This window comes from Salmo salar, chromosome 12, assembly GCF_965601325.2.
Source record: "Salmo salar chromosome 12, fSalSal1, whole genome shotgun sequence".
Classification (NCBI taxonomy): domain Eukaryota; kingdom Metazoa; phylum Chordata; class Actinopteri; order Salmoniformes; family Salmonidae; genus Salmo; species Salmo salar.
The window spans coordinates 54,370,701-54,396,625 of NC_138302.1; the positions used below are offsets into that span (position 1 = coordinate 54,370,701).

The 25,925-nt window shown below is 42.4% G+C and overlaps 2 protein-coding genes across 2 annotated transcripts; one reads left to right on the top strand and one right to left on the bottom strand.

Moving 5' to 3' along the window:
- The first annotated feature begins 1,870 nt into the window (after window positions 1-1,870).
- Window positions 1,871-12,895, top strand: ninj1 (ninjurin 1). Its single transcript, XM_014131965.3, has 3 exons — window positions 1,871-2,092; window positions 9,423-9,666; window positions 10,943-12,895. The coding sequence occupies exons 1-3, from the start codon at window positions 2,048-2,050 to the stop codon at window positions 11,083-11,085; spliced, it is 432 nt and encodes a 143-aa protein (XP_013987440.1). The 5' UTR covers window positions 1,871-2,047; the 3' UTR covers window positions 11,086-12,895.
- A 1,275-nt stretch (window positions 12,896-14,170) lies between these two features.
- Window positions 14,171-25,746, bottom strand: LOC106565157 (caspase recruitment domain-containing protein 19). The gene is made up of 6 exons (XM_014131964.3): window positions 25,661-25,746; window positions 16,224-16,363; window positions 15,656-15,812; window positions 15,413-15,478; window positions 15,216-15,281; window positions 14,171-14,802 (listed from the first exon to the last, which is right to left on the bottom strand). Exons 1-6 carry the CDS (start codon window positions 25,716-25,718, stop codon window positions 14,693-14,695), a joined length of 597 nt encoding a protein of 198 aa, XP_013987439.1. The 5' UTR covers window positions 25,719-25,746; the 3' UTR covers window positions 14,171-14,692.
- Window positions 25,747-25,925: the final 179 nt, after the last annotated feature.

The window sequence follows — 25,925 nt, forward strand, 5'->3', positions numbered from 1 at the left end:
CAGTATCTCTGTGGAATGCTTTCTACAACTTGTAGAGTTCATGCCCTGGCGGATTGAGGCTGTTCTGAGTGCAAAAGGGGGTACAACTCAATATTAGGTAGGTGTTCCTAATGGTTTGGACATTCAGTGTATATACTGAAATCAAATTGTATAGGTCACATACACATATTTAGCAGATGTTATTGCGGGTGTAGCGAAATGTTTGTGTTCCTACCTCCAACAGTGCAGTAGTATCTAACAAATCATAACAATACACACAAATCTAAAAGTAAAATAATGGAATTAAGAAATATATAAATATTAGAATAAGCAATGTCGGAGTGGCATTGACTAAAATACAGTAGAATACAGTATGTAAACATTATTAAAGGGACTAGTGTTCTAGGTTTAAAGTGACCAGTGATTCCATGTCTACGTACATAGAGCAGCAGCCTCTAAGGTGCAGGGTTGAGTAACCGGGTGGTAGCCGGCTAGTGATGGCTATTTAACAGTCTGATGGCCTTGAGATTGAAGCTGTTTTTCAGTCTCTCGGTCCCAGCTTTGATGCACCTGTACTGACCTCGCCTTCTGGATGGTAGCGGGGTGAACAGGCCATGGCTTGCATGGTTGATGTCCTTTTTGGCCTTCCTGTGACATCGGGTGCTGTAGGTGTCCTGGAGGGCAGGCAGTGTGCACCCGGTGATACGTTGGGCTGACCGCACCACCCTCTGGAGAGCCCTGCGGTTGCGGGCGGTGCAGTTGCCGTACCAGGCAGTGATACAACCCATGCTCTCAATTGTGCATCTGTAAAAGTCTGAGGGTTTTAGGTGCCAAGCCAAATTTCTTCAGCCTCCTGAGGTGTGGGTGGACTATTTCAGATTGTCAGGGATGTGTACGCCAAGGAACTTGAAACTTTTCACCTTCTCCACTGCGGTCCTGCCTATGTGGATAGGGGCGTGCTCCCTCTGCTGTCTCCTGAAGTCCACGATAAGCTTCTTCGTTTTGTTGAAGTTGAGGGAGAGGTCATTTTCCTGGCACCACTCTGCCAGGGCCCTCATCTCCTCCCTGTAGGCTATCTCGTCATTGTTGGTAATCAGGCCTACTATTGCTGTGTCATCTGCAAACTTGATGATTGAGTTGGAGGCTTGTTTGGCCATGCAGTCACGGGTGAACAGGGAGTAAGGAGGGGGCTGAGCATGCACCCTTGTGGGGCCCCTGTGTTGACGATCAGCGTAGTGGAGGTGTTGTTTTTGAAGATGTACGCAATGTGGCACCTTCATTCAGCACTGAAAATTTGATCATTATTCTGACTCATTCTAAAACAGTTATGGTGCATTTCTATACAGGATTTACCCCAGTGTTTTACCTAAAAGGCCTTTCTGTTTCCATTCGGGGGCCGGTACCCGTGTCTCACTTGAGGCCAAAGCCAGGCCACTTATACTTTTCAGCTGTCATTTACATAACAATGGCTCACAGTGAACTTTAACACCTTTTCATAAAGCAACTGTTTAGTATGAGATTATGCAGAGGTTGTTGTTGATTCTGCGCTTCACACGTTCTCACAGTCAGTGCTATGAAAACATAATTTCCCTTGTATCCTATACAATAGTGTAACACTGGTGTTACAGTCGAAAAATAAGCATTAGGCTATTCAATTGATGTAGACATGATGTTTTGTCAAAAGCTATACATATCAGGCTTAACCCAAAGTTAGAAACAGAGGCTTGTAAATGATCAGATCAACGAGAATTTACATAATTTCATAAAAACCCTTTATTGCATATTTTATGTTGTGAAACTCTGTGGAATCTCTTGTTTCTCATTCCAAATGAAAAGGGTATCTCCTTATAGATGAGAACATGACAATTCTGGATCTACTTTCAGTTCCTGAGCCCCGGTGTGGAGACGCCCCTCGTCGACGGGTGCTAGGCACTCTTCCACATCTCAGTCTTTATTTCACACAGCGACAGACCTGGCGGACACTGGCAGCGAAACAACGACACGAACTCCCACAATACTTTTGAAATTTAACCCGCTTTATTTCAAATTCAATAGTTAAGAGGCAAATATGGCGACTGAAAACATGGAAATGAACGGACATGCCGACGCAGAGGTAAGATTTTGTTGGGTGAGATCACCATTGCACATACCCTCAGTGACAGTCTGTTCGATTACAGCCAAAAACTGTTCTGTGGGTTTTTTAGTGAGTCTCTTATAGAACGTCTGATCATTTCGTTGCCTGAGTACTTCAGTCTTAGAGACAGTGTAATCTTGTACAGTAACAGCACCTACCTTGTCCACTAGGTGGATGACAGCGGTGTCATTCTGGAGATTTAAGGGCTTGTTTGTCAGAGTGGGTAAAGATGTTCCTGGCATAGGGGACAGAGGCTTCTAGCTTGGATATATGTCTTTACAAAGCAGCCATTGGTACGCATCCAGCACTGGATCAATAGGCCCAGGAGGAATGAACGTAGATAGATCCCTAAACACACAGTGCGTTGGGACAGAAGGGTTGCAATCTCTAAAGAACAGTTTCAGATGTAATGTACATATAAGTAGTCGAAACACATTGCAGTTGCGCGTCCTGATATTCAGGCTGATTTGTTCCTTTATGTATATTTTCTGTAAATAGTTCACAAAAGTTTATTGCACCTTACTGGCCACCTACTTGTTTACTTTCTCCAATAAAAAATAACATTATTTGCACAATAGACACTAAGAAATATCAAAATGTTTGAAAAATAGCATTCACACATGGGGGCTGCTTCAATTTATTAAAAAAAATGGCTTTTCAAATATATTCCATTCTCCTTTCTCTTGTGTATATTCGGGCTTGGCTATATTCCCACGAATATTCCTTTATTTAATTAAGCTTTTACATGTGTATTTGTCTGTCTTTATAATAATAATAATAATACTATTTACTTTGTAGAGCTCATTTCCCACGCTCAATGTGAAGCTTGTTGGTGCTTGCTTCTGAGCGCAAATCATTTGACTGCTGCAGTTTGAGATTATTTATTCCCTTTTATTTAAGTAAATAAGATGATACTGGCCGTTATTATCTAATATTTATTTCTGATATTTTATCTTAATTAAATTGATTTATATTATAGTCACACAGTTAAAAAGAAGACTGTTAAAGGTCCCGCACAGTCATCCTATTTCCCAAGTAAAAAATTATTTTGAATGACCAAAACATCACCCATAATATTTGTTCACTATTATAAAGCTAAAAATTTAAGATATTGTACCTTTTCTCTCATCTCTAACAATCAGGAAGCCTGAAAGAACAGGCTGAGTGGGCTGGGAGCTATTATTCATGACCCTGCTTTTTAAAATTTATTTTACCTTTATTTAACTAGGCAAGTGAGTTAAGAACAAATTCTTATTTTTAATGACGGTCTAGGAACAGTGGGTTAACTGCCTTGTTCAGGGGCAGAACGACAGATTTGTACCTTGTCAGCTCGGGGATTTGAACTTGCAACCTTTCGTTCCTAGTCCAAAGCTCTAACCACTAGGTTACGCTGCCACCCCTACACTGCCTTGACTGACAGCTCTTTGAAACACACAAGCGAACAAGCCGGGTACAAGAACCTTCAGGGGACCATGACAAAACATCCTGTGAACGCCCTAAAAATGCCCTCTGGTACGTCCCCAGGACAAACCGGGAACTACACAAAAAACCTCCAGGAGACCATGAAACAACGTCCCATGAATGTCCTAAAAACATTATTGTGAACGTCCCTGGGACAAACCGGGAACTAGACAAAACCTTTGTGGGACCATGAAACAAAGTCCTTACCACTTTAGGCAACCATTTTGTGATGCTGTTCGCATGGTTATATCTATAAAAACATTGCATAACATTTGAGATTTTAGTAGTAGTTTGCAACAAAATTTGCACAAGCACGCCCTCATTTAGACAGACAGAGGCACAGATAGAGGCACAGACAGAGGACACAGACAGAGGACACAGACAGAGGACACAGACAGAGGACACAGACAGAGGACACAGACAGAGGACACAGACAGAGGACACAGACAGACACAGACACAGGACACAGACAGACAGACAGACAGACAGACAGACAGACAGACAGACAGACAGACAGACAGACAGACAGACAGACAGACAGACAGACAGACAGACAGACAGACAGACAGACAGACAGACAGAGGTTGTGGGTGTGTATTGGGGGTCAAATGTGTATTTTGAAAGTCTTGCTAAAGTCAGGTTTCAAGCTACGGTTCAGGAATGTGGCTTGGTGTGAAGTCAGCTATTACTGAAGCATGGCACTTGATATGCATGGGGGGGAAAAAGGCAGTGAATATTACAATATTGGATATAGTTATTACACTATTCATGGATATCTTTTACCCACAACATAATGTAGTAATCAACGCAAAAATGTTATTACATTATGCATTCAGCATATTTATTACATTATTGGCAATGTATTACATTTCAGCATTTATTACATGATCAGTGGCTGCAGGGTGCTTTAACACTTGGCAACAGAGCATAGCCTGCCCTAAACAAAGCTTGATCACTTTTTAGGCCTATTTCAAAGACCACTGTCACACAAACCTTGGGTCAATAGGTCAGGGTTTCTACTACAAGGCCTACAGCTAATCAAATAAACTCATTCATTCTAGTCCAAAGCGCACCTGTTGAGGATTAGGTGTGAGACCATCATTTAAAAAAAATAATATTTAACCTTTATTTAACCAGGCAAGTCAGTTAAGAACAAATTCTTATTTACAATGACGGCCTACCCCGGCCAAACCTGGACGACGCTGGGCCAATTGTGCGCCACCCGATGTCGCTCCCAATCACGGCCGGATGTGATACAGCCTGGATTTGAACCACGCCTCTTGCAGTGAGATGCAGTGCCTTAGACCGCTGCGCCACTCGGGAGCCACAACATGGGCCCTGCCCTGACTTAGGCTACCGACAGCAGGGGAATTCCTTTTTGCATGCAACTTGGACAACACACGATTTTATGTAGCATAGTGACCAACCTTCAAATATTATGTTGATGTGTTTGAAAACCCAAATGAGGAAAAGTATCACTTTCACTGTTCAACCAAGGAGTTGATCCAACAATGTTGGGTAGCTAGAAGATGGCAATAACGAGATTTATCAATTGTTTATAAAATCAACCAAACTGTGATGCATTATAACTCAGTTATAACCTAAACACGGTTAGAGGAAGTTATCTATGATAGTCTAACAGCTGAAGAGTGTTCACTGTTAAAAAAAAGTGTTGAATCCACATAAAATGAAGGCAACAGATTTACACACTATATTATTGAGTAGATGTAATGTCCTGTTTTGGATTTTTTTAAACTTGAATAAGTTGTTTGAATAAACACATATAAAGACAGTCAAGGGAATCAATAATGGCCATAAAAATGTGTTGGATTTACTGATAATATAATTAAATGAGTTGATTTAACACAAATACTTAGTAAACCAAAAATATTAGTGTTTCAAACATTTAATGTTTAACATTGTTTAATGTATTTGATGATTTTCAAATTGAACCCACTTTGTTGAGCACAGTGATCAATCCAACAGCAGTACATGATTTCCCACTGGTGTGTCTTAAAGTTAAATCAGAGGTTATTCAGGGAACATGTGTTGGTGAACAGATACTAAGGGGGAAACCACCTAAGATTTCAGTCACTGCGTAAACTTCTGTTACACAACACCAAGAGGTTATAACCATGTCAAATGTGAGGAGGAAAGCAGTAGAATTCCCCAAGTCCCCACTGGTTTAAGAGTGGTGGCTGCTGCCGTCCGGTAAACGATGTCACCATAGTCAAGAACTGGCAGGAAAGTTGACCGCACTACCCGTTTCGTTCTGTTCATGGAAGCAAGATCTAATAAAATAAAATAAAAAAGCCAACTTTAAATCAGTTTTTTTTTGTCACTAGCTCATCATTACGTTTTTGAAATGTTAGATCTTTATCGATCCACAACACAGAGATATTTATAGGCGGGAACCCGCTCGATAAGAGAGGCATCCAATGAGTGAATATGTAGCCCACCTGAGAAATGTTCCCATGAATTAGAGAACATATATTCAGTATGTTTTAAATCAACCAGGGCTTTCCGTAATGCAACAAATTCAGATTGCAGCTCCAACATTGTACCGACTGTTGAACAGGCTATGGCATACGTAACCGTTTTGTCTGCATACGGATGAATATTACACAATTTAATACATAGACTAATATTATTTACATAAATAGTAAAGAGAACAGGTCCCAATACCAACCTCAGCGGTACCCCTTTTATAATATTGAGGAAACTAGACTTGGCACCATCAGAAAACACAGTGTCCTGTCTGTCAGATAGCTTTCAAAACCATTTGCTAGACATTGTCCAGGCCTATTTCAGACAGTCCAGAAATAGGGAAGCACAATATTGTTTATGACCTAGGGCAATTTCACACCTCATCTAAAACATAGTGGCTGAAACAGTGCTATGAGCAACATGAAGGAGGTGTACAGTCTGAGGCCGCTCTGCTCTGTGAGCAAAGTGACATCATGGCCGGGTATTCTGGAAATGATGACTAGGTTACTCCGAAAGGTCCTGACTGAACTCAATTGAAAACTGTGTGATCGTCACGCTTTGTTGTTTTTTTTAACCCGTCAGTGTTGATCTTAAACCTGTGGCTTAAACTCATTGGCGAGTCTAATTGTTCAGTGAAAAGCAACATGAAAAGAGCCCACGTGAAGCTCACAGTCAAACAACAACAGTTGTTCAGTGGATGTACTACCGGCGTATGAACAAGGGCAGAGGCAGAGAAGAAAAAGTCAATAGAAGAGCTGAAAGGAACTCCCATCTCTACATGAGTAACAACACTGACTAGTTAGCAGTGTCTGTTCAGACCTACAATGATCCATCTGTTACTCAACAATCCCGCAGAAGAAGGGTGTCTGCCGTCACAGGGAATTACGTGACATGTACTGTATCTCAGCGCGTTATAACACTCTGAACATCAGTGGTAGAGGCGAGTCCCTCCTCAGCCCGAGAGAGAGAGGGAGTGGGACAGATAACCAGACCAAACGGAGAACAAAGAAGGAAGACAAGGGGAGGTAATGGACTACGAGAAACGGAATTTGAGGAAGTTCACCCTTTTCAGTAGTCCTATTTCTAGAACGCCATGAACACGGCGGTATGTGAAACTAGCCCTCATGATCGGGAAGGGCATGCAGGAAAAATGGGCAACAAGATCAAGTGAGGAAAATGGCACACACAAAACAGGGCCGTAGAAAGGGAATAATAGAGAGAATGGAATGAACAAAAGAAAGAAAGACGAGTGCAGGAATTTGAGGGTTATAAGGCAGTGAGGGAAAGCAGGCTGCTTCTCAGAGATAACCAACTGTCCAGTCATCGCTAGCCTTGGTCACAAGGAGACTTTTTCCCTCTGTGGGCTTTGTGTGTTTTCAGAGGTGGCAAGAGGCATGTGGATGTGGGCTTCTCTGTTTTACACTGTCAAATTGGGCACAAAGCACTCCTTGTTGGCTGTTGGACTGCCAGACTGTACTTCACCCCCCCCCCCCCCCCCCAAAAAGAACTCTGTCCTTTAACCCACACAAAAACCTGGGTAATGTTTGGGTTAGGGGCCCACTTTTCCAATGACGTAACAATGTAATTACATCACCATACAGTCATGCCTATGCCTTTCTGAATTAGTGGAGAAAGTAAAGCAATGTAAAGCTGAGTAACCTGGCTCACAGCTGGAGCGGACATTCTGAACTACTTGAAATACTTGCAAACTTTCTGAAAGCTGAGACAGGACAAGATATATAGACACTGTCATGTGTTTGACCACTGAGGCAGACAGCATGACATCAGTTCTGCTGTAATGGATTCCTGGGGTTTACTCTGTTTGTAAGCATGAGTCATGAGTGGCACTCATTAGACCGACCTTGCTTCTCTCCTCTCCTCACTGCTGTACTACACAATGTTATTACCATAGCATAGTAGCACATAGTTTAGGAGAAGTGTTCCTCAGTCCTCCTCATTTGATAACATTGCTATATTCTGACATTAGTCATTATCATGCTATTGATTATAGGACAATTACAGTTCCTAAATACAATTAACTTTTACAATGAATGGACTGTTACTGAACAGTATTCACTACTGCTCTACAATACACTCAAGTAGTACATGTTCAGTACACACACAAAACATGCTTCCGCATCACTTAAGACACAATAACACACCTCTCTGCTTTCTACATTCATATTATCCAACTTCCTCTTGGTTGACAGTTACAGTAGCAACACCCTGGTTGGGAGGAAATGACAGAGGAATCATGGCACTAGACCTCTTGTCCTTTCTAGCAGTTATCTGTGCACAGTGAGCCGGAACAATGGCCATTTCCCACAAATGAACAGCAGTCCCTGTAGAAATCCCCAGAAATCCCCTCCCGCTAAAAATTATTTCACTTGGTCATTATGGGGTATTGTGTGTAGATGGGTGAGAAACATGTGCATGGTCACACTTCCTGTTAAAAGTCCCACACTATCATTTCCCACAAACCACAGCAGAGTAACTGCAGAAATCACTAGAATTTCCCCATCAAAACAAATGTCATTTGTCACATGCTTCATAAACAACAGGTGTAGATTAACAGTGAAATGTTTACTCACTAGTCCTTTTCCAACAATGCAGAGTTAAGGATAAGAATTGTTTGGTAAAAAATAGAAAGTGACACAAGGATTAAATACACAGTGAATAAAGAATACCAATAAGAGTAAAAAGAACATGGCTATATACAGGGAGTACCAGGCAATAACATGGCTATATACAGGGAGTACCAGGTAATAACATGGCTATATACAGGGAGTACCAGGTAATAACATGGCTATGTACAGGGAGTACCAGGCAATAACATGGCTATGTACAGGGAGTACCAGGTAATAACATGGCTATATACAGGGAGTACTAGGTAATAATATGGCTATATACAGGGAGTACTAGGTAATAACATGGCTATGTACAGGGAGTACCAGGCAATAACATGGCTATGTACAGGGAGTACTAGGTAATAACATGGCTATATACAGGGAGTACTAGGTAATAACATGGCTATATACAGGGAGTACTAGGTAATAACATGGCTATATACAGGGAGTACCAGGTAATAACATGGCTATATACAGGGAGTACCAGGCAATAACATGGCTATGTACAGGGAGTACCAGGTAATAACATGGCTATATACAGGGAGTACCAGGCAATAACATGGCTATGTACAGTGAGTACCAGGTAATAGCATGGCTATATGCATGTTAAATCAGTTAAATGCCATGTTTGCCAGTTAAATAATCTAGCTTTCTACTAAGTCCTAACAGTGATGTGCCCGTGTTAAATCTCTGTATATCTATGTTGTACTGACGTTAAGTCTCTCTATGTCCAGGAGCCGCGTCAAGGCAGCTGGAATCGGAGGCAAGCAGACCAGCCTATAAACATGAACCGGTATGCTAATAAGAAGAGCGCAGCAGAGAGCATGCTGGACGTGGCGTTACTCATGGCCAACGCCTCCCAGCTGAAGGCCGTCCTGGAGCAGGGTCCAGACTTCACCTTCTACACCCCCCTCATCACCTTCATCTCCATATCCCTCATCCTGCAGATCACCGTGGGCATCCTGCTCATCTTCATTGGTGGGCCTCAGTTCTGTTCTATTCAACTTTATTTATCCCCTCAGAGGCAATTAAGAAAGTTGTAGACACTCCCGTCTGGCTCTAACCAGCAAAGTCCTCTTCCTCATACTGACCGCAACCCAATAAGATCTCCTTTCTCCTGAAGAGTGAAGTCATTTAATACTTTCCACAAATCTAAAAGCATTGGATTGGCGGAGGCATGGGCTAAAAGGAGTTTCCACCATATTTCTTGTTCCAGTCATTTCATTTCAAATCAGTTAAGGGAAATGCACACTTTGGGAGGAAGGATAGATAATTGGGACGTAGCCACAGATTGATGAGGCATGGGGCCAAGAGTCTTTCCTGACCATGTGACCTGACAAACACCTGACCCTATTGATGAGACATAAACACTTAGTTTATGGTGCCATTGTTTCTCCTCAGCTCCAAGAACAGATAAACTCCCTACATGTTTCTGACCCTACTTTATATTTGAATGGCTCTCTCAGCAAAATGTTATTATCTGTGTACCTGGTTATAATGTCTGTATCTTCCCCTGCCAGGGGCTCCCATTGTGTGGGTGGGAGAGTTAAAGAATGGGACCATAGGAGACAGTGTTTGTATATCCATTGTATTTCTCCTGTCAGTTGGTTCAAATGAGGAATACTCAGTTTAATGTCCTCGGGCAGAATTTGCTAATGTTACAGGAGGTGTGGCTCTGAGTCAGCATGTGAAAAATGCTTAACTGGGCTTCAACTCTCACAACACCCACAACAACATATTGGCATTCCTTTCTGGTGAGGCATATAACTAATGTCCTAAATAGTCATTCACCTGAGTGTAGGAAATGTAAAATGCTGTATCTTCATATCACATGGTTCAATAATGATTAGTTAAATATGACGGCACTGGGTATTTGATGGTTCAAAAGCCAGGCCTTGGTCTGATTATTTAAAAGTGCATCAAGCCTAGTGGTTAGAGCACAGTAACCGAAAGGTTGTTGGATCGAATCCCGCTCTGACAAGGTAAAAAAAAAATGTGTTCTGCCCCTGAGCAAGGCAGTTAACCCACTGCTCCCCGAAGACGTGGATGTGGATTAAGGCAGCCCCCTGCACCTCTCAGTGATTACGTCAAGGGGAAGAGGAAGAATGCACTTTTAGGGAATTCAAACAGGGCCCCCAGTCTTAGAAACAACTTTTGACATAGCTCCCTCTGTTGGTTGCTTTCTATGAACTGAGGACATGCTTGGAGCCACTAAGCTAATCCTCAACCTTTGTGTTCTTCTCTTGCTCTGCAGTGAAGTGGAACCTGAACGATGAGAGCACCCACTACAAGCTGAACATTATGGAGAACATCGCCACAGCACTCATCTTCATCATCGTTGTAGTCAACGTCTTTATTACGGCCTTTGGTGTCCAGAAGCCCAATCAAAACTATTAACCGCCCTCACTCCTTACTCCCCGGTCATCAATTATTAGTTATACAGGCATTATACTGGTGTTATATGCACAATACACACATATGCCAACGTGTACCCTTGGTTGAAACCATCAAACAAGTGTTTGGTAATCAGTGTCAAATTGTCAGGTTACATAAGTTTAATAAATATATGTATTGTACATAGAGTTAGAATACACATAGGTGAATCTTAAAGTAAATGTTTTATACCGGAATGCCATAGCTGCACTAAGCACATCACTGCCACTTTACAAGCAAGAGAGGTTCACGGATCCAGTATTCCATCAGATTCTCCGTGACACCAAAGAAAATGGATCGATCCATTATACAGGATTCCCACTGGCCTTTCATACACACGGCCAGTCACAATCTCAGTCAGGTTGACCCGTCTTCATGACGATCCTGTCACACTTCATATTTTGCTATCACTTGTGTGAACAATACATTGTTCAAATGACCAATAGTGTTAATGTATTGCCTTTACAAATATGGACATATCAGGGTTATTTTATATATACACACACAGCTCAGTGGCGATTTTTAGCATGTAAATCTTGGTGGGGCAAACTCCATTTTTAGTTTTTTGATGCAACCACACAACACTAAAAAAATACATTAATTGCATTATAACGGTGACAAACAGTGCCCACAAACTGTTGGGACAGCTTGATGTAGGCCCTAACAGCAGAGCTTTCTTTTCAGCACCATGGAGTGAATCCTTACCATCGCTACACCTGGCTATTAGCGGAGCCTCGTCCGGCGGCGAAAACAGTTCCTTCAGCCTCACTTGCTTTCTTTTTAAAACCATAGCTGACTTGCTTAAACAAGCACCTTCAAAATGGACACCGACAGAAATTCAGACAGACGTTAATTCATATAAATTCAGCAAGATGTTGAGGCCTTACCTTTACTCTTCTTTAAGTCACCACACAGAGAGAGAGAGAGTGAGAGAAGCGGTTAGCCTACCATTGGAAGTATTTTATTAGGCCTGTGGTCTAAAAGGGAAAGGCGATACAATCACGAGGATCCACTTTTATAGACAATATACCAACGCATAGACAGCGCAATGCGCAAACAAAACAACCCTCGCAATATCAAATGGAATCACATGGGTCTTTTACTGAACTTTTTGTTGAAAACAAATATTTGAATGGGACGAGAGAGACGGTCACTGGCAAACAAACAGCCGAATGCACTCATTTGAAGGGGTGTCCACATACACTAAAGTATATCATATCTTAGAGCTGCCGTCGTGGTAACTTTGTTCTAGAAATACTCAAGCTGTACAGACCCAGCTGCTGTGTTTTTTAGCCCATTGACTTGTTGTAATGTTTGAGTCACTCAGCTATCACATGAACACACACAAGATATGGCAAAATGTGTAGAATGCAGGAAATTAGCTTTTAAACGCCCCCCAAAAATATCACCCTCCATGGCCGCCATTTTAAAGGTCATTTCCTGTATTCCACACATTTCCCATATCTTCTGTGTGTTCATGTGATAGCTGAGTGTATAGAACTGCAGGAAATATGCTTTAAACCTGTAAAATGTTCTCTCCGCCAACAAGAGGGGTGTGAAGAGTTTGTGAACCACTGATCTAGCGTTGCAAAATGTTGGTAATTATGTGGATTTATACCCAAAATTCTCATGTTAAGTTACTGGAATTTTACAACCGGACATTGACTTTGCGTGCTGCCTTATATGTAATCTCAGGTCTATGCAACATACAGTATGTACCATTACAATTTAAATGTAAAAATGTTTTTAATAAAAAATCTAAGTGTGTATTTCATGCCTTGTTTAGACCATAAGCTTTGCCAATATACTTTTTTTATGATTGAAGGACTTCTCTTTTTTTAAATGAAGGACCAAATCATATTTTAGCCCCACTTTTAATGCACTTTGTTGTTTGATGCACTGTATGCAGTAGAAAACTGTACTATCCTGAAATGAAGTTTGTAAATGAAAAGTAACCATTTGTCCAGATATTGTTTTGTATTGTCCACGCATAGAAAGGCTTGAAAAGAATAAATAGTGAAAAGTCATACAATTATATAAATCATAATGATGGCACTTGTTAGACAGAGACTCTGGGGAGAATCCTAACTTCCACTAAAACCACTTAGTCGTGCATTGATGTCCATTTGACTTAAATGGGAGTTAGGATTTTCTCCTCACATTGAATATATATCAGGAAGGTTACATGTGTATCTAATATTATAAATGTTCCCTACTATAAAACAGTATAACCGTTATAATCTACTTCCCCAATGAACAATATTTCCTGTCCCAAACAAAGCACAGATTAAGGCAAATTAGCGAACAAAGGCTTCACACTGTGTTAGAGAAAACTTTGAAAACGCTTAATAACAGAAAAAAGTGAGAGAAAAACAGACTGAGGTGAAACAACACGGCTGAGACCTGAAATGTAGTACTTTGCATTGGCTTTCCAGTGGGCATAATAACAAAAATAACACTTTCAAAAACAGTAACTAAGTACTATTGTCACTCAAAAGTAGTGTAATCAACCGCTATAATGTGATAGTTCTAGTGAACATATTGCAATCTCTCTGATATGGTTAGGTCACGCATTCATTGAACCAGTGCCGGGCTATCTAGCTACGAGCATAGTGGGCCTGGATTGATCTAATTGAAAGGCATTATGTGGTAGACATTTAATCTAAGACAAAACACCGGACGAACAACATGCTCTACCAACTGAGCTACAACGTGTGGCTCAGTTGGTAGAGCATGGCACTTGCAACTCCAGGGTTGTGGGTTTGATTCCCACGGGGGACCAGTATGAATGGTATACACTCACTACTGTAAGTCACTCTGGATAAGAGTGTCTGCATTAAAAGACAAATTATATAACATTCATGTTTTCCATTTATAGATCCTCCCTGATAACAGAGATGATATTACAAATCAAAATGCAATAAAACGTAGTGCTTGGTTGGTTTCCTTCAGTAAACAAATAAACATCCGACTTTTATAAATACCCTCCTTTGCCGTTTGATGTTTCCTAACGTCAATCTCCTGAGTATACCGCAAGTAGTACAACACATTCAGTAGGAAAGGTTTATTTAAAGTAAGTCTGGTTCATTGGTTTCTGTACACGGTGTCCAAACCCCACCAAAAGAACAACAACGGAAGGAGGCTGGCTCTTGACAAGATGCTGTTCAGTAACAGAGCTTTAGTGTGATTAATAGTCCCTTTCACTAGAGAAGACGCATGTCTAATATCTAACCATTATGAAGACAATGAAAGTTCATAAGAAAACCAGTTGCTGTATGACAAATTGTCAACAACAACAAAAAAACTGATTCCTAAAGCCAAAAGACTGCTATATACAGTATGTACAAAATTGTAACCCCCTGGCTTTTCACACCACTGAGACAAACTGAACTGAGCCAAACCAAGCTGTAATCAACTGGCCCAGTTACTCATCGACCATAGTTGTTGTAACCAGCACAGTTTGGTTCAGGTTGGCATTGTAATGTGAAAAGGGTATTTGTGTAGTGTGTTATAGATGTCCGGGAAACACCTTTGGAGTGCTTGTTTTGCTGTGGTAGTGGAGACACACAGACTACTTCCTGATGGGGTCTTCAGCGTGCCATATGAGAACCTCTCTGGCTCGTCGGCCCAGTCCAAGAGCAGCCATGCCAAGAGCCCTGCTTCCCCCTGTTACTTTGGCCTCTGTAGGACAACACATGGACGGTTTACACTTTGTTTTATTCCCTAACTACTAAGCATGATAACACTGACAACTTCAACCTAATGGAAACAGAATAGGTGTACATGATTTGGTCTGTGCGTTACAGAATAGCTTGCCCAGTCAAGTAAGAGGGGCAGACACCATGGAGGTTTTATGTGTCGTTTATTCATCCCGTTCACCGCTTCTTGTTTGTTATACTTCTAAGTGGGTTGCGATTTTAAATACCCTTTAAATCAAGTTTGATGTGGAGTTTGATTTGTGGCACAACATGAAGATGCAATGTTAAGCTTAGCTTGGTTTCAAAATAATCCGTTTAGGAGCCATACGACATAATGACTTCTGTTTTTTTCTGTGGGGAAAGAAAGAAAACATGGAAGGGACGTATTGTACTCACCGCCATAGTAATACAGTAGAGCCATCCCCACCGCAACACCGAAACAACCGAGGAAGAACAGAGGACCTAGAGACAGAGGAGAGAGAAGAGGAGACTGTTTGTGAGAAAGAAAGGTATGTACCGTAAAAGGCATGTGTGTCTACAGTACGTGTGTTTGTATGTGTGACAGAGTTTCAGCTTTCTGTGTGTATGCTTACCTCGGTCGTTCAGCACATATCTCGGCTGGGTGGGTGAAGCTGTAATCGTGAACGGGTCTACAGAATCTGGGAAAGGGATTACAAAATGTCAGTGATTTTGGTGAATACATGTATGCAGGTTTTTAGATGCAAATATGCCATCGGTAGTGTACAAAAAAAAAATACTTGAACATTTTCACGTGAATAATAATGAGAGCAAATCTCAGCTCTCCAGAGACTGAGTGTCGGGGCGGAGGGACTAACCTCTGAGGCGGAGGCGTGTTGGTAGGCTGAAGTACACCTCTTCCACATGCAGGTGAAGCGCCCGGTAGAACTCCCGGCAGGCCTCTTCACCTTTCCCCTGCAGGTGAGCCAGGAGCTCGGCCAGTCGGACGCAGGTGGGCACATCAAGGTCCCTAAACTGGATCATCATGTCATATTCAGAATTCCAGATGTGTGTGTAGAATACCTCTCTCTCTCTCTCTGAATCTAAGTGATTACCTTCGGAAACCAGAAACGAACGTCCTGTACACGCTAGCCTGTTACTCAATTAGATTTTTTTTGTTACAGTCGGCCACGAGGGGCTACTAATTGACTAACTGCACGTTCTGGAACTAAATTCATGTTCAAGTGGTCTGGAAATGGAACGGATGCTTAGATCGAGTTAAAATACTGTAGATGTAACAAAGTGCTGCTTGAAACCACAGCTGCCTGAACAAGCAGTCATTCGCTACATTTCAGTAGGACACATCTCTTAGAGCAAAGAGCTCTGCGTGTGAAAGTTACAAATGACCTTGGTTCAAACTAATTTGTCCAGGAGGAAGTTACTCACTTTGGTGGCCTCCTTGTCTGTGAGGATCTGTGGGTAGATCCTGTTGAGCTGCAGGATGAGCTTATCCACTAGTTCAGTGTCCAGTCGACGGTCTGTCCTGAGGAACCGACTGTCCTCCAATAGCTGGTCATGGAAACTGTCTGACAGGCACGTGGGAATGAATCACAACATGATTCAAACGGTAATTGATTAACACCGAACACAGTTCTTCATATTAGGTCCAGGATAAGGAAGGATTCACTTTCTGATAATGAGGATATATCAACAAACAAACGAGGGAAGCGAAATCTCAAAACAGGGTTTTACATTTACAGCAGAATTTGAAAGTTTTTAAAGAATAGGTAAGCTATGCCAGGAGGTCAACCTCAACATTGCTCGTCAGGGACATCGTTTGTCCTAAAATAGCCAAGTGCATGTACTAACTCTCTAGGGTGAGATACATACGCATGATGCTTCACTGGCACCACCTACCGATTGCTAGAAATGAATTCAACAAATTGTCTGAAGAGGCAAATATAGGCTACCGAAGTGCTCAGGAGCCAGTGTAGCTACAGTTACGCGAGATGTGATAACTATGTTGCAGGTGGTTTCTACAAAAACCACAGAAAACTCAGAAAGATATTCATTAAATCCATGTTTTGTACATCCTGAGGAGGTTCCTTGCCATCTTAACTGCTGCACATCTAGCATTTCCCAGCGTCTTTGCAGGAACTGGTCGGTTCTATGCGACGCAGCCGTGGCCACTTGTAGAAGTACATGACAGCGCGTCACACTTTGCGACGAAAACAAAGATCTACACACATGCAAGAGACATCTCACTCGATACAAAACATGGATTTTATAAACATTATTCTGAATTCTCTCTCATTTTTGTAGAACCACCGGCAACTTGACAGACATGTATATGGCAGCGTTTGCATAAACTAAGCTGTAGGGTAAATCCATTTGAATTCAATCACTTTTCGACAGCACCCTTTCGATTTGAATACTTGCCGACAGGTGTATAAAATCGAGCACACAGCCATGCCATCTCCATAGACAAACATTGGCAGTAGAATGACCCGTTCCGAAGAGCTCAGTGACTTTCAATGTGGCACCGTCATAGGATGCCACCTTTCCAACAAGTCAGTTTGTCAAACTTCTGACCTGCTAGAGCTGCCCCAGTAAACTATAAGTGCTGTTATTGTGATGTGGAAAAGTCTAGGAGCAATAACGGTTCAGCCGCGAAGTGGTAGGCAACACAAGCTCACAGAATGGGACCGCTGAGTACTGAAGCATGTAGCGCGTAAAAATCATCTGTCCTCGGTTGCAACACTCACTACCGAGTTCCAAACTGCCCCTGGAAGCAATGTCAGCACAGTAACTGTTGGTCGTGAGCTTCATGAAATGGGTTTCCATGGCCGAACAGCCGCACACAAGCCTAAGATCACCATGCGCAATGCCAAGCATTGGCTGAAGTGGTATAAAGCTCGCCGCCATTGCACTCTGGAGCAGTGGAAGCAGTTCGATGGACGAATCGGGGTTTGGTGGATGCAAGAAGAACGCTACCTGCATGAATGCATAGTGCCAACTATAAAGTTTGGTGGAGGAGGAATAATGGTCTGGGGCTGTTTTTCATGGTTCGTTCTAGGCCCCTTAGTTCCAGTGAAGGGAAATCTTAATGCTACAGCATACAATGACATTCTAGACAATTCTGTGCTTCCAACTTTGAGGCAACAGTTTCAGGAAGGCCCTTTCCTGTTTCAGCATGACAATGCCCCCTGTGCAGGACTGGCATTGGTGACCAGAAGAGGACTGGCCACCCCTCATAGCCTGGTTCCTCTCTAGGTTTCTTCCTAGGTTTTGGCCTTTCTAGGGAGTTTTTCCTAGCCACCGTGCTTCTACACCTGCATTGCTTGCTGTTTGAGGTTTTAGGCTGGGTTTCTGTACAGCACTTTGAGATATCAGCTGATGTAAGAAGGGCTATATAAATACATTTGATTTGATTTGTGCACAAAGCGAGGTCCCTACAGAAATGGTTTGTTGAGATCGGTGTGGAACAACTTGACTGGCTTGCACAGAGCCCTGACCTCAACCCCGTCGGACACCTTTGGGATGACCACTCCGACCACTACCTTGTATCCTTTTCCCTCTTGCTCTCATCCAACACTTCTCACTCTGCCCCTACTCGAATGGTATTGCGCCGTCCCAACCTTCGCTCTCTCTCTCCCGCTACTCTCTCCTCTTCCATCCTATCATCTCTTCCCTCTACTCAAACCTTCTCCAACCTATCTCCTGATTCTGCCTCCTCTCCTCCCTTTCTGCATCCTTTGATTTTCTCTGTCCCCTATCCTCCAGGCCGGCTCGGTCCTCCCCTCCTGCTCCGTGGCTCGACGACTCACTACGAGCTCACAGAACAGGGCTCCGGGCAGCCGAGCGGAAATGGAGGAAAACTCGCCTCCCTGCGGACCTGGCATCCTTTCACTCCCTCATCTCTACATTCTCCTCTTCTGTCTCTGCTGCTAAAGCCACTTTCTACCACTCTAAATTCCAAGCATCTGCCTCTAACCCTAGGAAGCTCTTTGCTACCTTCTCCTCCCTCCTGAATCCTCCTCCCCCCCCCCCCCCCCCCCCCCCCCCCTCCCTCTCTGCGGATGACTTCGTCAACCATTTTGAAAAGAAGGTTGACGATATCCGATCCTCGTTTGCTAAGTCAAACGACACCGCTGGTCCTGCTCACAATGCCCTACCCTGTGCTTTGACCTCTTTCTCCCCTCTCTCTCCAGATGAAATCTCGCGTCTTGTGACGGCCGGCCGCCCAACAACCTGCCCACTTGACCCTATCCCCTCCTCTCTTCTCCAGACCATTTCAGGAGACCTTCTCCCCTACCTCACCTCGCTCATCAACTCATCCTTGACCGCTGGCTACGTCCCTTCCGTCTTCAAGAGAGCGAGAGTTGCACCCCTTCTGAAAAAACCTACACTGGATCCCTCCGATGTCAACAACTACAGACCAGTATCCCTTCTTTCTTTTCTCTCCAAAACTCTTGAACGTGCCGTCCTTGGCCAGCTCTCCTGCTATCTCTCTCAGAATGACCTTCTTGATCCTAATCAGTCAGGTTTCAAGACTGGGCATTCAACTGAGACTGCTCTTCTCTGTGTCACGGAGGCTCTCCGCACTGCTAAAGCTAACTCTCTCTCCTCTGCTCTCATCCTTCTAGACCTATCTGCTGCCTTTGATACTGTGAACCATCAGATCCTCCTCTCCACCCTCTCCGAGTTGGGCATCTCCGGCGCGGCCCACGCTTGGATTGCGTCCTACCTGACAGGTCGCTCCTACCAGGTGGCATGGCGAGAATCTGTCTCCGCACCATGCGCTCTCACCACTGGTGTCCCCCAGGGCTCTGTTCTAGGCCCTCTCATATTCTCGCTATACACCAAGTCACTTGGCTCTGTCATATCCTCACATGGTCTCTCCTATCATTGCTATGCAGACGACACACAATTAATCTTCTCCTTTCCCCCTTCTGATAACCAGGCGGCGAATCGCATCTCTGCATGTCTGTCAGACATATCAGTGTGGATGACGGATCACCACCTCAAGCTGAACCTCGGCAAGACGGAGCTGCTCTTCCTCCCGGGGAAGGATTGCCCGTTCCATGATCTCGCCATCACGGTTGACAACTCCCTTGTGTCCTCCTCCCAGAGTGCTAAGAACCTTGGCGTGATCCTGGTCAACACCCTGTCGTTCTCCACTAACATCAAGGCGGTGACCCGATCCTGTAGGTTCATGCTCTACAACATTCGCAGAGTACAACCCTGCCTCACACAGGAAGCGGCGCAGGTCCTAATCCAGGCACTTGTCATCTCCCGTCTGGATTACTGCAACTCGCTGTTGGCTGGGCTCCCTGCCTGTGCCATTAAACCCCTACAACTCATCCAGAACGCCGCAGCCCGTCTGGTATTCAACCTTCCCAAGTTCTCTCACGTCACCCCGCTCCTCCGCTCTCTCCACTGGCTTCCAGTTGAAGCTCGCATCCGCTACAAGACCATGGTGATTGCCTACGGAGCTGTGAAGGGAACGGCACCTCCATACCTTCAGGCTCTGATCAGGCCCTACACCCAAACAAGGGCACTGCGTTCATCCACCTCTGGCCTGCTGGCCCCCCTACCTCTGAGGAAGAACAGTTCCCGCTCAGCCCAGTCAAAACTGTTCACTGCTCTGGCACCCCAATGGTGGAACAAGCTCCCTCACGACGCCAGGACAGCGGAGTCAATCACCACCTTCCGGAGACACCTGAAACCCCACCTCTTTAAGGAATACCTAGGATAGGATAAAGTAATCCTTCTAACCCCCCCCCCCCCCCTTAAAAGATTTATATGCACTATTGTAAAGTGGTTGTTCCACTGGATATCATAAGGTGAATGCACCAATTTGTAAGTCGCTCTGGATAAGAGCATCTGCTAAATGACTTAAATGTAATGTAATGTAAATGTAATGTAATGTAATGGATGAATTGGAATGCCAACTGCGAGCCAGGCCCAACATCTGTGCCCGACCTCACTAATGCTCGTGGCTGAATAGAAGCAAGTCCCGACACCAATGTTCCAACATTTAGTGGAAAGCCTTCCTGGAAGAGCGGAGGCTGTTATAACATCAAAGGGGGGACCAACTCCATATTAATGCCAATGATTTTGGAATGAGATGTTCGACAAGCATGTGTCCACATACTTTTGGCCATGTAGTGTATTTGCCCATTGTAGAAATACTCGAAGTGACTGTTGGACCTGAATGCCAAATCATTCAAGAGATAGTATTCAAAGTTTACACATTTTGGATACCCCACCATACCATGAGACACTGGAAAATATGAACGGTTGAGATTGATATTATTTAAAAGCTTGAAAACAGGGTTGTCAAACTATTTCATCATTTCTGGAGATGTTTTTATGTATATAATAATGACGTTTGTTTTTTGTCCTTTGTCAATTATCAAAAAAATGCACGAAGTCCTATTTTTTTCTTCATATATGCATATGTTGTAGCTTAGTCCCTAGTTTAGTTATCTAAAGTTATTGTGTTGTGCTCGCCATCGGTTGAGACAGAACATGCTCTTGAATATAGCGTGGGTGTCATGTTTTGGCTGATAAATGTACTAAAATAAAAATGTCTACCAAAAAGATAGTTGGAGGTCCACACATCAGAGAATATTGACTTAAATGGGAATATCTGTTGTTTTAAATTATACTGTCAATCCTCCAAAGGAAACCTTTTGAAATCATACAAATAGATATAATAGAATGGACATGATGCGATGGTGGGTGGGCCAGCAGTCATCTTTGTGGTATTATGAATTAGATACCATTTCAATTCAACTTAAAATGTCAGTGGTGTGTGTACCAGCTAAATTGCAGTGGTCTGAAGGGATAGGGTCTGAATCCATTTCTATGATTGAAATGACACCCACGCTGTATTCAAGAGCACGTTGTGTCTCAACCGATGGCGAGCACAACACAGAAACCTCAGATGATGTGAAATAGGGTCTAAGCTACAACATATGCGCATATTAAAATCGGAGTTTACGCGTTTTTGGATAATTGACGTTCAAGATTTAAGACAATTTTTATTAAAAAAACATTTTTTCTCAAAAAACAATAAAATAGTTTGACAGCATTGTTTGTAACCTTTGAAATTATATCTAACTCAAACGTTTATATTTTCCAGTGATGAAGACATGGATATCTCATGTATTTTGGGATAGGCATATGCAAAATGTGACAACTTTGAGCACATTTATCTTTTGGCATTGATGTCCAAAAAGTCACTTTCTGACCACTTCTTCCAAGGGCAAACACATGTATGAAAAGTTTTGTTTAAAACAAAAAGAACGCTGTCAAAAAGTGATTGAATTACAATAGATTTAGATACAGATCCCAATTTACTTGGCTTTGGGGATGGTTGTGGTTTTTTCTGGGGGGGGGGGGGGGGGGGGGCTCTTTTACATTCACTCTTTTGCAGGTGTTACTGTATAATTTATTCCACCCTAGCCACATTTCCTCGCCCGCTTGCATGCACCTCTCCTATATCAAGGTGTTTTGGTACTTCCCTTGTGCACTACGATTTTCCGTGTGCTAACTTTTACTATACCATAGTGACAGTGGTAGGTGGATCGTTTGTCCAGATCTAGCAAGTATACCACACATAAAAACATCCAAGGCTGCATACATTTTAAATATGAATCGACAAGAACAAATAGGAGAAGCTGATAGGCAGCGGAGCGGCAAGGTGCATAATGGCTCATCTAAAAAGAACAGTGAAGACATGAGACACAGCTCAAAAATCTCCACTATTGATCTTGTTTCGGGACAATGGAATTATGCTACCTATACTAGCCTACAACAGCACAATGCAAGGAATAATTGCGTCAGTGTTTTCAAGTGAGTACAACATTCTAGCCTACAGTGAAAATGTCACTTGAATAATGGTGCAAAAGCACCTATGATTTGAATGTTTCCTTCGATTTGGATCAGTTGCGGTCTACTCTCAACAGTTTATAAGGTCTAGAAAGGCCCAGTAAAAAGCTTAACACACGCTCTGCAGCTTCTCCAATCTAAACGCCAAAATAGTTCTAATTTAGCTTTTTTTTATTTTTTTATTTATGTATTACGTTTTATATGTGGCATAAACACAACCAGTCAAAATGTTGTAATATTACCAGACTACTTCAAAAGTCTCGTGTAGGCGTGCCCACGTCCGTCCAAATAGAATTCCAGCAGCCTCAAAATGGCTTGACATTAAACAGGTTTCCAACCTTTTTATGAGAGTAAATTGTCTAATAAAAAAATGGCACCACATCACGGGAAAGCATGCAGTTTATTAGGAAACGAAATAAATGATGATGCACTTCACAGGGTAGTGAAAGTCCACAGTGATGAGGTTGATTCTCCTTTCAATAAATATCAAAAGGGTCTTATTCTGGTGACATGATGATCAATGCTTGGCTGCCATTTGACAAAAACAAATAATCTCGCACTTTTGTCCATAATAATCTCATCAGCGCACGTGCCAATACCAGTGGCCACATTCTCTATAACCACGCAACATTGTGACAAAACCACCAGTACACCTGGAGTTGAAAATGCGATGGAATCTCATTTAACTTGTATTTTTTACTCGGTACATGGGAATTTAACCCCCCCAAAAAATGTATTTTTTATGTGCACTACATATTTACGTAGACTTTTATCTGCAACAAGTCAATTTGATGGAAACACAAATACTGGTTGTGCGGTTATCCAATACATAGCCTAAGATATAGGCTACCCACACTACGCACAACAGAAAAACATAAGGTGACCCCCGAAAGCCAGGTGGACATAAATTAGACGTGCATTCAGTAGTTATATTACTGTATATGCTGCAGCAAATGTAGGGACCACATGGGAAATAAGTCCCGACTCTGTTGTGAAATCCCGGTCTCATTTATAATTATTTGTGTATATATGTTGTTTTTTTTTACTGACAAATAAAAATCAATCAATCCAAACGGTGCAAAGGCAATTCGATTAATGGAATGAGACATCTGTTAGAATACACCAAGAAGTTTAATGACATTCAGAGATTGTCAAGCCAAGCCTTCGATACTGGGTATGCCTACAAGGTAGGGAGGGATGCGTTTTCTGTTTGTCGAGATTGACATAGTCGATATATTGTGGTGTTGAAAACGCAAACCATGTTAGTATGTTTTGCTTATCGGTTGTGTGGTGCATTGTCACAGAAACCCTTTGATGGAAAAAATCGTTGCATATATTTTATATAATTATAAGGCATCAAAATGTTGAAAATCTGATTTCCTCCTAGCTGATCATTGCAAGCGGCTCTGATCGTGAAGTAATGACAGGCAGGGAGAGCAAGCTCCTCTGTGGTTGCGGTAGTAAAAAAAAATCCTTTTGGATTCCAATACAAATATCGTATTAGAATCCAATAGAAAACCGTATTCTATTTTGGAAGCTATCTTATAGAATACAGTGCATTCGGAAAGAATTCAGACCCCTCGACTTTTCCCACATTTTGTTACGTTACAGCCTTATTCAAAAAGGTGTACTTTTTTTTCTTTCTTCAATCTAAACACAATACCATAGCTACACTTGGCAGGTTTCCATTGACCCAGGTTTATTCGACAAAAGCAATGTTGCAAGAAAAATGTGTCATGGAAACGGCAGATATAGGAGACATTTTCTAAAGATCGACGACATTTTTAATCGTTTGACAGGGCCAGATGTTTCTTTTGTCGAACTTCCTTTATTGCGAAAAATTATGATGGAAAGGTGTTTTTCGAATAAATTATTATTGCCGAATCGTTTAAGGTAGTCTGCTACTTGCAACATAGTATTTTTCAACCATAAAATGTATGTTTCTTTGCAGGACAAGGATTGTCCTGACTTCCAAGAATACCGGAATTGCTTCCCCTTGCTTTTCTGCTTGGCTGGCAGGTTTCACCGTGTCCAATTATTTCAGATCTACAGTAGTGCAAGTTTCACCATGGCATGAACCGCGGTGATACGTTGGCACATGATAATTATTAGTATATGGAAAATATTTGTAAATGATTGCATTCTATTAGTGGTGGTTTTCGCTGGCTCCGAGACATGAAAAAAAGATAAATGGAGGGCATATAGGCTGTCGCCAATTTATTAATTTGCAATTTCCCTAAATGGGTAAAGTAAACACTTCAACCACTACATTTTTATTCGACACTGGGTTTTATGGAAATATTATAAACGGTAGGTGTGACGTCATGACGTCCAGATGTTTTATCGACACGAGATGGTTAAATGGCAACGCACTCTAGCTGGCAATTGTCGCATCTATTTTCTATACGAACTTTCTAAATGTCGACAGCAAAACAAATCACTGGACAAGTTAACGGAAACAGACTACCGAAAAAGATACAAATGTGTCAGTAGCTATACAATTGTCTCTTCAGACAATTTGTTGAATTCAGCTCAGTCTGCCTGCGTAATTGCTAGTAAAGTATCTGGCCAAAACTTCTCTCGCTTTCAGTGTCATTGGCTTACAGTATATGGGATGTGTTACAATGTGGCAAAGGGTAGTAGAATACAACAACTGGTGATGTCGTGTTACATTAGGTCAAAGGCGGACACGAGGTGTAGCCTACATCGGAAACTATGTTGCTAGAAATAGACGTAGCTGTCGGGAACACTACACTTTGCAAAAGGTTAGGCAATCAAGCGCTGTTAGCCCGACAGAAAACAGAAGTTGAAAGTGCCATGTGCCACCATAGCCACCCAAAACTATCGAAAAGACAGACGGGGTTCTTAAATTGTTCAAGCGCAGCGACAATATGTGGGTATGTGTAAATGACAAAACCCACATACCCATGGCAAAACAAACAAGAAACACAGTAGTACTATAGTTTAAGAAGTCGCCTACAAACCTCCCATTGTGTGGAGTCCCTTCTTTCCTTTGAGTGGCCCCTCCCTCCTCGAGACCATTAACACGACAGCACTGCAGGGAGTGGCTAGAACTTTCCCGGAAATGCCTGATACACTGTGTCTTATTTTAGACCGACAGCAGTACATTGGATAGTAACTATGAAGTAGCCTACAATATCAAGATGTCATTTATTTTATTGAACGTTGAATTAACATCCATATTATCTATTAAAAAAGTTTTACTAAAGGAATTTGTTATAATTTGAT

Bases quoted from the DNA above. Each gene is read 5' to 3' on its own strand.
- LOC106565157 (XM_014131964.3), bottom strand. From the start codon at position 25,718: ATGGTCTCGAGGAGGGAGGGGCCACTCAAAGGAAAGAAGGGACTCCAC. The intron at 16,364-25,660 runs GTTTGTAGGCGA...CGTGCCTGTCAG, and splicing joins GGGACTCCACACAATGGGAG to ACAGTTTCCATGACCAGCTA. The intron at 15,479-15,655 runs GTTAGTCCCTCC...TCCCTTTCCCAG, and splicing joins AACACGCCTCCGCCTCAGAG to ATTCTGTAGACCCGTTCACG.
- ninj1 (XM_014131965.3), top strand. From the start codon at position 2,048: ATGGCGACTGAAAACATGGAAATGAACGGACATGCCGACGCAGAG. The intron at 2,093-9,422 runs GTAAGATTTTGT...CTCTATGTCCAG, and splicing joins ACGGACATGCCGACGCAGAG to GAGCCGCGTCAAGGCAGCTG. The intron at 9,667-10,942 runs GTGGGCCTCAGT...CTTGCTCTGCAG, and splicing joins CATCCTGCTCATCTTCATTG to TGAAGTGGAACCTGAACGAT.